This window comes from Astyanax mexicanus, chromosome 1, assembly GCF_023375975.1.
Source record: "Astyanax mexicanus isolate ESR-SI-001 chromosome 1, AstMex3_surface, whole genome shotgun sequence".
Taxonomy (NCBI): Eukaryota; Metazoa; Chordata; class Actinopteri; order Characiformes; family Acestrorhamphidae; genus Astyanax; species Astyanax mexicanus.
The window spans coordinates 109,456,399-109,466,420 of record NC_064408.1 but is presented as its reverse complement, the minus strand read 5'-3'; the positions used below and the strand labels follow the sequence as shown (position 1 = coordinate 109,466,420).

The window sequence follows — 10,022 nt, the reverse complement described above, 5'->3', positions numbered from 1 at the left end:
CGCCCTTGGCTGAAAGAGAAGGAAAATGGAAGGGGGGCGAACTCAGATGATTGGGCAGGAGTTCGGGGCAGCTTTGCTGGAAAACTGTGAAGCTGAAGCCACCCCCCCCCCCCCCCCCCCCCCCCACACACACACACAAAGAGATACGAAAAAAGAAATACGGAAAATAAATTAAGGAGGAAGATTGGCAGGTGGTGGGTGCGAGGTTGTTCGACACACAGGTAGAGAGGAAGTGATGGTTTATATAGGTTGGAGAGTGGGAGGAGTAAGGGCGTGGATCAAACTCCCAAATTTGCGTTATAAAACTCCACTTATGGGAGGAAGCTATGAAAGTGGAAAACAAACCAGGTACCAGATTTGAGAAACCAAATTGTGAAAACGAGTAATGTAGTAAGTTGAGTAAAGTAGCTACAATACAGTGGAAAAATCACCATTAGTGCCCCTCAAATAGGATGTCACTAATCAGGGATAGGCAGTGGTGGTCAGATTCTTGCACAGTTTTGTGGATTTCCCTGCTATAGCCCTGACGGGATTAGTTTCTCAGGGGGATGTCTGTGAAAAATATTTTACACTTCTACTCAGTGATAAAGCTATTTTATTAAATGTGACGAAACAGCAGAGAAAATAACAGCCTGTTATTTTCTCAGAGGATGTCTGAGAAAAACACATACATGGTAGTTCCGGACGGGATTAAAATCACAGAGGACCTCCCAAAAAAGAGAAAATTACCCCAGGACCCCCTGAGAAACTAATCCCATCCAAATAGGGCTTATTACACACCTACTAAACCTGGCAGTTATCAGGTGAGTTAAATCAAGTGTATTTTCGGAACAGAAATGCTATCCCTTTTATTTAGGGCCTCCTTTTATACAGTAATCATACAGTCCTCACCAAATGCCAGTGTTTTTAAGCTGATCTTCAGTACTGATACAGTCATATTTAAGACAAAACAGAACCACACTAAACCTCAAAACACTATCAATCAAACGCTGCCATGTTCTAATGAAATTCCAGTAATGCTTTCCTGGAATTGGCTCTTCTTTTAACGTACAGCAGTGCTGTGACCTCAGAGCTGAGGACATTTCACTGAGTCTCAGCTGAGATTTGAATGGTATGATTTCAGATTTGAAAAGCACTTTCTTTGCTGGAGGAATAAAGATTAATCTGACGTCTGGAGAAGAATAATAAACAGTGACCACAAAGAGCCGGTGTGTAAAATAAGCCTGAATCCCAGGCGGCTCTAAGAATAGGTCAGCATGCCCACCGTGGGACCAGGCAGGCCTGTACAAATCTTCCCATGACCCTTACCCAGTCATCTCTCCCTCTCTCTCTCTCTCTCTCTCTCTCTCTCTCTCTCTCTCTTTCCCTCCCTCCCCCTCCCTCTCTCTCTATTTTCTACGTCACCGGGGTTAAACTCACTCCCTGTGTGCACATCTGTCGCTCTTGTCAGTTAGAGGAGCAGAAGGATGGAAGCTCATCCACAGTGCAGAGTGTGAAGCAGCTCAGTAATCAGACTGATGTAATGGAGCTCTGCTGTGCTCTGCAGCCTGACTCTACCTGGGATGGACCAAACTGAGCCTGGATTTACCTTTACCTGGACTGGACTGAGTGCGGAAACAGAGAATTATTATTACAAGTCATATATTCTCTAAAGGTAGGGATTATTTTGACATTTTACCTAAATTTATTTAACAGTCTGTCTGAATCTCAAACCTGCAGAGAATCTCAGATCTGCAGGGATCTCTGATTGTAGTATTTATATGTTTATGTAAGTTATCCACTATATCACTGCTGCTGTCCAATGAAAAACCTGTATTTCAGTTTTTTTCCATTTTTACTTAAGGATGCACTAAAATGAAAAATTTGAGTCGAAACAAAACAACAAATAAATTGAAAATTTGTTGGAAGGCCAAAATACCAAATAATGAACACAAAGTATTTTTGAAAGTTTAGTGCATCCCTAGTTTTATTAGTTTTCTTCCTATTTTAGGAGATACATTTTTTTTTACTGTACAGCGATGATATGTTTTTTTATTTCATCAAAGTTTTATCAATGTTCATTTAATGCAGATTAACATTTGACAGTTTAATGAGTTTTTATTGAATAGTCTACATTTATTCACATATCTACAAATAATCTGCAGGGATCTTTAATTGTAGTATTAATATGTTATATGTATGCTAGCCATTATATGAAAACATACATCCATGTATCTTAATTTTTTGTCAATTTTACTAGGTATGCACTAAAAGAAGAAATGATGGCCAAAATGAAATCAGACAGTATGATACATATGGCTGAAGGCTGACTGCCAAATACTGAATTAATAAAATCACAAGATTTAAATAAATAACCTTTAAAGAAATAACCGTTTTTTTCTTGCCTTTCAAAGAAATTAAAAATATGTATTGGACACATGTTTAACACCCCAGCAAACAAATCAACAAAGGACAGTATTATTTAGTATATTAGCATATAATCCTTTACTCTTTTTACTTACATTTTTGGCTAAATAATTTTGGTTGAATATTCAGTGTATCACTAGTTTTTAGTTTTCTTTATCATTTGAACATTGTAGCTGTTCTCTACACTATGTAAATAAGGTAACACAATGATCACACATAACAGTTCTTACAACAGTAATGAACATTGTTAAATGCTTACATAATGTCTCAAATAATTGGTAATTGTCATTATTTAATTCATTATTTAACGTTGCTCAATTGTAATGCTTAAGAATGTTGGAATCAACAATAATTTTAGACATAACTGTACAAATAAAATATGTATTCTTCTTCTTCTTCTTCTTCTTTTTATTATAGAATATTTGTATAGCAAACATTATGTGTCCAAATGTTTGTGGACACCCCTTCTATAATGAATGCATTAAGCTACTTTAAGTAGCATCCATTGCTGACACAGATGTGCAGAGGTACACAGATGTGCAGTATTTCCAGTAGAATAGGACTATCTGGAGTTGGGAGGGGTATAAAGATCCCCAGCATTGAGCTGTGGGCTCTTTCCAATACATTTGATGAGCTGGAAAGGTGGGTATGATAAACTCAGGATAAACTCTTTTTAATACATTTGATTTTGGCAGAAACAATGACTGCACATCTCTCTCTCTCTCTCTCTCTCTCTCTTTCTAGAGATAGATAGATATATAGATAGATAGGTTTATATAAGGGAAAAGGGGGGAGACATAGGTCAATAATTCCATATTAATAGGAATACAGGGAAGACTCTGCCTCTATTCCTTTTTGATCCATGGAAAATCCCTAATCCATTATGAAAGTCTTAGTTGTGTAAGGGAGGATTGCTATTGATGAAGGTTTTGTCCAGAACTAGACTTTTAATCTGCACATGCATGTTTATGCAGAAATAATAAAGAGGTCATGTGATGCTTTTTTGAATTCAGCTTTATTTATTCACATATTGAACATACCACAGCCCACCATATCTAGCGTAAATCTGATCTACAGGACTGTCCTTTAAGCAGTGAACAGACGTGTGTAAAAGAATGAGAAATCTGAAGAAGGGTTCTTTTCTTTTCTTCTCACTCTTATTCTCCCAACAAGGCATTTCCAGATCTGGCCTGTGTTTATTGTGCTGGAATTCTCAGATTAAATTTGTTGTTCTTGTTCTCTTTTCCCGGCCTGGGTTGTGTTTAGATAAGGCCTCATGTTAGTGTTTGAGCTAAACTCTGCGCCATGATAGATCTCCGGCTACAGAGTTAGTGACCACTTTAGACCAGCTGAGAGGGCACTCAATAGGCTTATTAGGCTGCCCTAATTCTCAGCTGTTTTCTGCTAGTGTTTGAAATGTAACACATTGATTATATAGAGTAGTCCAGGGAGTGAGTACACACTAATGCAAACTCAATTTTTCATTGAGGAGGAACACATATTTTTCTGTAGATTGAATAAACTCACTATACTGTTATTGTTTTATACATATACAGTTCTGGAAAAAAATAAGAGACCACTTAAAATTATGAGTTTCTTTGATTTAACCAAATTGAAAACCTCTGGAATATAATCAAGAGGAAGATGGATGATAACAAGCCATCAAACCAAGCTGAACTGCTTGAATTTCTGCACCAGGAGTGGCATAAAGTTACCCAAAAGCAGTGTGTAAGACTGGTGGAGGAGAACATGCCAAGATGCATTAAAACTGTGATTAAAAACCAGGGTTATTCCACCAAATATTGATTTCTGAACTCTTAAAGCTTTATGAATATGAACTTGTATTCTTGGCATTATTTGAGGTCTGAAGGGAGAATGTTGTTACAGACAAGAGATGTTGCCTGTAATTTATAGAATAAATCAACAATGTTAATTTTACTTAAATATAAACCTATAAATAGTAAAAAAAAAGCTTTATGAATATGAACTTGTTCTCTTTGCTCTGCATCTTTTTTAGCCATCTGTTATGCATCTTTTATTTTAGCCATTTCTAATTTTCTGCAAATAAATGCTTTTAATAAAAATACTTTTCTTTAGAATTGGAGGAATGTTGTTCGTAGTTTATAGAATAAAACAACAATGTTCATTTTAGTCAAACATATACCTATAAATAGCAAAATCAGAGAAACTGATTCAGAAACTGAAGTGGTCTCCTCATTTTTTGCAGAGCTGTATGTATCAGTTAAAATGCAGTGTAGAAATAAAGGTTTCTGAATCCAAATGAAAACAGTATAAACAGCTGACTGTTAGATATGAGATATAGATATACACCTATTAGATATATGTTGTCATTAGCTGTTAGCATTGTTGCTAAATAAAACAGAAGGCTAGTTACTAAACTTCGATTCAGCCATGCCTCAGAATCCTGTCTAAGACTGTCTGAGAAGGGCGCCGAGTGGTCCAGCAGTCTAAAGTGCTGCCACTATGAGCAGGAGGTCGCAGGTTCGAACCCCAGCTCATGCAGCTTTGCCATCAAGCTGCCGGCGCTCAGAGGGAGCAAAATTGGCCCTGCTCTCTCCCCACATCACTCCTAGGGTGATGTCTGCAGCACAGGGCGTCTGTGAGCTGATGTACCGGAGCCGAGCTGCTGTGCTTTCCTCCAAGCGCGCTGGCTGCTCGGCAATGCTGCATCAGCAGCAGCTCGAAAAGAAGCGGTGGCTGACTTCACATGTATCGGAGGAACCATGTGCTAGTCTTCACCCTCCTGGTGTGTTGAGGTATCACTAGTGATAGGGGGAGTCCTAATGGGTGGGTTGGGTAATTGGCCGTGTAAATTGGGGAGAAAATGGGAAAAATTAGAAATAAAATTATAAAAAAAAAAGACTGTCTGAGAGAGCTATCATTATTTGTCAACTATGTATTGTGGTGCATTGTGGGAAAAATTGCCACCATATTTTTGGAAACCACTGAAAATGGTTTTCCTACTGACTTACTTATACACTCACTGTTTGAGTATAGAGATTGGTATGTAATTTAAGGGCACTACTTGGAATAGATGACAAATTATTCTGAATGATAGCTCTCCTTGTTTGTGCTAGCTGGCTGCTGGCTGTACAAAATCCTGGTGTGGATTTTTATGTTCTGGACCTGAATTTGCCACCCCTGTCTCTTGGGTAATGTTGAAGTTTTTATAGGCAGGTTAGTTAACTCAATGGCCATCTCTGCGATGCCTATGGGCAGCAACAGTATATCCACTCATATCTACAAGACCAGAGTCCTATATGTTTGAATGAGTATCAGTTTGCATTTTTTACAACATTATTTTAAATAAATCATGATAAAACCTTTGTGAGAAGTTTGAAGTATTTGGCTCCATAATGCACAAAAACGTTTGATTATTCAGGGTGTTATAGCTACTGCGCTTGCGCACATCTCCACACCACGGAGGTGGTGACACAACCCCTACAGCAAGCTGATTGGCTCTCTTTGCTGAGGGATAGAATTTTTAACGAACGCTGGGATGAGCATTGCAAGAGCACCTAGACATATTTAAACCAGTGCTTGTTTGTTCCTCATTACTAATGTCTCTGGTAATAGGCAATTACTCTGAGTTAACCTCATGGTTGTATTTATTACTTTTGTCTGTGTGACTTGACTGAAGCAACCTTAGTCATTCTCAAAACATCTATGACATCAACATGATCATACTTGCACCATTTCTTGTCATCTTTCTCACAGGCAGAATGTCTGAGATGGATGAGTCTACGGTAAAAGGCGTGTCAGACCTGGAGTTGGTCACTTCAGTCCCTCAGAAGAATCCAGGGCCTATGATTGGTGGGCTGCGTCTGCGTTCGGCTCCTGGAGCTTGCGTGCTTTTCGCTGGTGTGCTGTTGCTTGTAGGAATAGGTGTGGCTGTGGGCGGCTACTGGCCTCATCGTACCCGGAGACCACCGTCACACCACACCCCGACTGGCCGAACAGCTGCTGAGAAACTCAGACTGGTTGGTCCCATCATCATGGGAGTGGGCTTGTTCATTTTCATCTGTGCCAACACACTCCTGTATGAGAACAGAGACCGGGACTGGGATCGGGACCGGAACCAGGACCAGAACCAGGACCAGAACCAAAGGCTGAATGCAGAAAACCAAGACATTCCTTTATCTATTGAGTGGGAAAGGCCTCTAGACACCAACTCAACGACATACCCAGAGATAGAACCAACTATCAGCAGGGACGCACTGACGCTGTCAGAGCTCAACATCCACTGCTTGCAGGAACAGATGGCCATTCCTACTCTAAAGTGCTCTTCCCCCTCCGACTCGTCCAACTCCAGCCAGGATAACTTTGACCTGGACAGGGCGTCTCCTCCCCCAGATAGCAGAGCCATAGTTACACTGACCCTTCCGGTCATCAAGCTCAACAACTGCCTTATAAGCTGCCCAGAAGCTCCACCCCTTCCAGAGAGAACTTACCGCACAAGTGTTACAGTGGCCACAGTGACAAAAGTGGGACTGGCACAAATAGAGCATTCCACTTCCGCTCTAATGAAGGAATCTAGTTACAGAGAGGTTGAGGATCGGTAGGCACCAAAAAAAGGAATGGTGAAATATCTGACCACGCCTGAAAGTTCTCCTCCACCTTCTTTTAAACTTTCTGTTTCCTGTTATAAAGCTTTCACATTTCACCACAATTTCCTGCCTATTCTTTGTGGCTTCACATCTTCTGCTTAGTACCTTCAGAAGAAGGCTGCTGGCCTTCAGAACTTTCATTTAACTGAGATGAGAACATCATGGCCTGATCAGAAACATGCAAAAAGATGGAATGACCAGTAATTACCAGTAATGCTAACATTGCCTTCTGTGTGAGTGTGTCTGTATATTACATGCAATGAATATAGAACACAATGTAGACACCTACATTGTCTATGAACATCTTTGCAGCAAAATACAGTAGGTGTAATATTTCCAGTGCCAAAAGAAATATCATATTTCATAAGGCCTAAGCTGGTATTTGATCAAGGTCAAGGTCATTGAAAAGCTGGTTACCCAGGCAAAAACATAGTCTATACTAACCAGCTCCTGAGAGCATAATGTATGTTTCATTTGATTCTGGGCTTCTTGGTCACGCTGGTCGACCACCTTGGTCTTGCAGAATCATCAAATTTAACCCAAAAAGCATGCCCTGTGCTAATCAAGCTGTTAAACTAGCAATATATGTTTTTTCAGAAGAGTTAAAACATTTACAACAATAATCGTAAAATTGCATTTTCATGGGACAAACCAAAAACTATGTTCTAAACTTCCTATGTAGGCTAATGTTAAAGACATTTAATTCCATAACGAGAGTCTAAAGCCCTATTTGGATGGGATTAGTTTCTCAGGGGGACGTCTGTGAAAAATGTTTCACACTTCTACTCAGTGATAAAACTCTTGCATCCGGACTGCAATTGAAAAAACAGGAGGACCAGTTTTTCTAAACCTAATTAACTGAGACTGGTAATTTTTATATATATATATATATTTTGGCTTTCTTGGTCACGTGACATCTCTTTCAGTAGCTCCTCCATTTCCACTTGCTGTTGTGTTTACGTGGATCTCCATGGAAACGCGCGCCTAAAGTGTAATGACAGTGCATGGCAGTGGACAAATAGCTATTTAATTAAACAGGAGATGACGAAACTCAGAGATGTGCGTCCGGATGGGACTTAAAATACCGGAGGACCACGGAGTTCAGCGAAAAACTGTAGTGGACGTCTGAGAAAAACACGTACATGGTCATTCTGTATGTAAATAAAATCACAGAGGACCCTCCATAAAAGAGAAAATTACCCCAGGAACCCCTGAGAAACGAATCCCATCCGGATAGGGCTTTAGATAACTAAGATAAAAAATTATATGTAAGTTATTTTTTTTGTTTTTGCTTTTCTATGTACACAGAATATACTTTCTGTTTTGGACAACCAAGAAAAATAAATGTATTGTATTTTTTTGTATTAAAACAAATAAATCATTAAAAATTAAATGATTTAAAAGTCTTACAAGTTTTATTGTATTTACATTCATGCCTGCAACACATTTAGAAAAAGGAGAGGAAAAGATTTGATGTGGTCTTCTGCAGTTAGTAGACACTAACGTATCCACTGCTGCCTTTAGAAGAGTGGTTCTGATCATCAGTCAGTCAGATGTACAGGGTTCATTCTTCATTATAGTGAGAACTTATATGTCATCAGCTGTAAGATGACTTCCTTGACCTACCAGTACCAGGGAGGCCAAGATTATACACGCCCCTTTTTGTTAAGTCTTAGCTTCCTTGACGTCTTTAATGCCATAAATGTGAAGCCTTATGTTTCAAATATTATAGTACACTAAAGCTTTTTAAAATTGGTTGTGTCTAGCACCAAAAAGTTCCTTACTTTAGAGCCCATACTGTCTCTCTCTCTTTAAAAGCAAACCTACAGTGGGTTATTGGGTTATTGCTTGTGTGTTCTCAAGCACATTTGTTCTTTGAACTTCACAGAAATGTCAGAGGGTGTATAAATGTGTACCTCCCCTTCACACGCGCACACACACACACACACACACACACACCAGCTGTGATCAAACCTCCCAGAGCAGGACTGGCCTGCACCTTCACTCTATTATCTGTATTTCATTCACAGTGTTATTGCTCTGTTTACTGGTGACATGTCCTGCAGTTAATTGCTATTTGGGGATTAAAAGTTTATTCAGTTCAGTTCAGTACGTTGCCTGGTCCGAGATCAGCACTGTGTGTGTACTGAGCGTGTAAAGTCCACGCTTTATGACAGTCCAGAAAGTGGCGATTAATCCAGTGTTTCATTACTTTCAGATAATCCTGAACAGCAGCCGCGCAGTCCGGGAATGCACAGCCCAGTCCGGCAGGCTGGTGACCAGCAGACCAGCAATCACTGCAGCAGCTTAGCGTGTCTTATTAAACCCTGTAACCTTTACAGCAACTCATTCCTCTTATAGTGTGAATGTGCCATTATGACAGATGGACTTCCGATTATGGTACTGAACCAAACAGCAGCTGATTTCCTGTCCTAAACATCTGTGCTCAGGTGCTAAAGGGGAAATCCACTCATCTTCCAAAATGTCTACATTAATTCTGCAGGTTGTAATGTGTAGAAACATTTTCAGTTCCCACCCGTAATTCACTCCAAACATGTGGATTGTTCTTTATATAAAATCATTTTCTACAAAATAGATTGTTAAAGATTAAAACAGTTAAGGGACACATATGGAATTACATAGTTAAGCGTTTGTCCGCAATCCCCGGATCTAAACCTAATTAACTGAGACTGGTAATTTTTATATATGTAGCCAGGTGGTGAATTGAGAATACACCTTTAAAATGTGTGTCTGTAACTTTAAGAAACACAATCAGAAGTGTTGTCACCCTGAGAGAGGAAAGGGAGAAGCTAAGAGCATGGTAGAGAAGGAGGCTCAAGCTGCAGTGAATGGTGGTGCTCCATTTTAGGATCCATCCAGAGCCATCCTAATGAAATAAGAGAAGCTGTTTGTCCAAGTTCTCTTGATGAAATGCTCAAATCTTGTTGAGTAAAGCTGAGTAAATCGAGGTGAGTTTAAAAACAAATA

General features: G+C 39.5%; 1 protein-coding gene across 1 annotated transcript; it reads left to right on the top strand.

Moving 5' to 3' along the window:
- The first annotated feature begins 1,428 nt into the window (after positions 1-1,428).
- Positions 1,429-8,366, top strand: LOC103023753 (transmembrane protein 200A). Its single transcript, XM_007236521.4, has 2 exons — positions 1,429-1,654; positions 6,145-8,366. The coding sequence occupies exon 2, from the start codon at positions 6,150-6,152 to the stop codon at positions 6,987-6,989; it is 840 nt and encodes a 279-aa protein (XP_007236583.3). The 5' UTR covers positions 1,429-1,654; positions 6,145-6,149; the 3' UTR covers positions 6,990-8,366.
- The last annotated feature ends 1,656 nt before the right edge of the window (positions 8,367-10,022 follow it).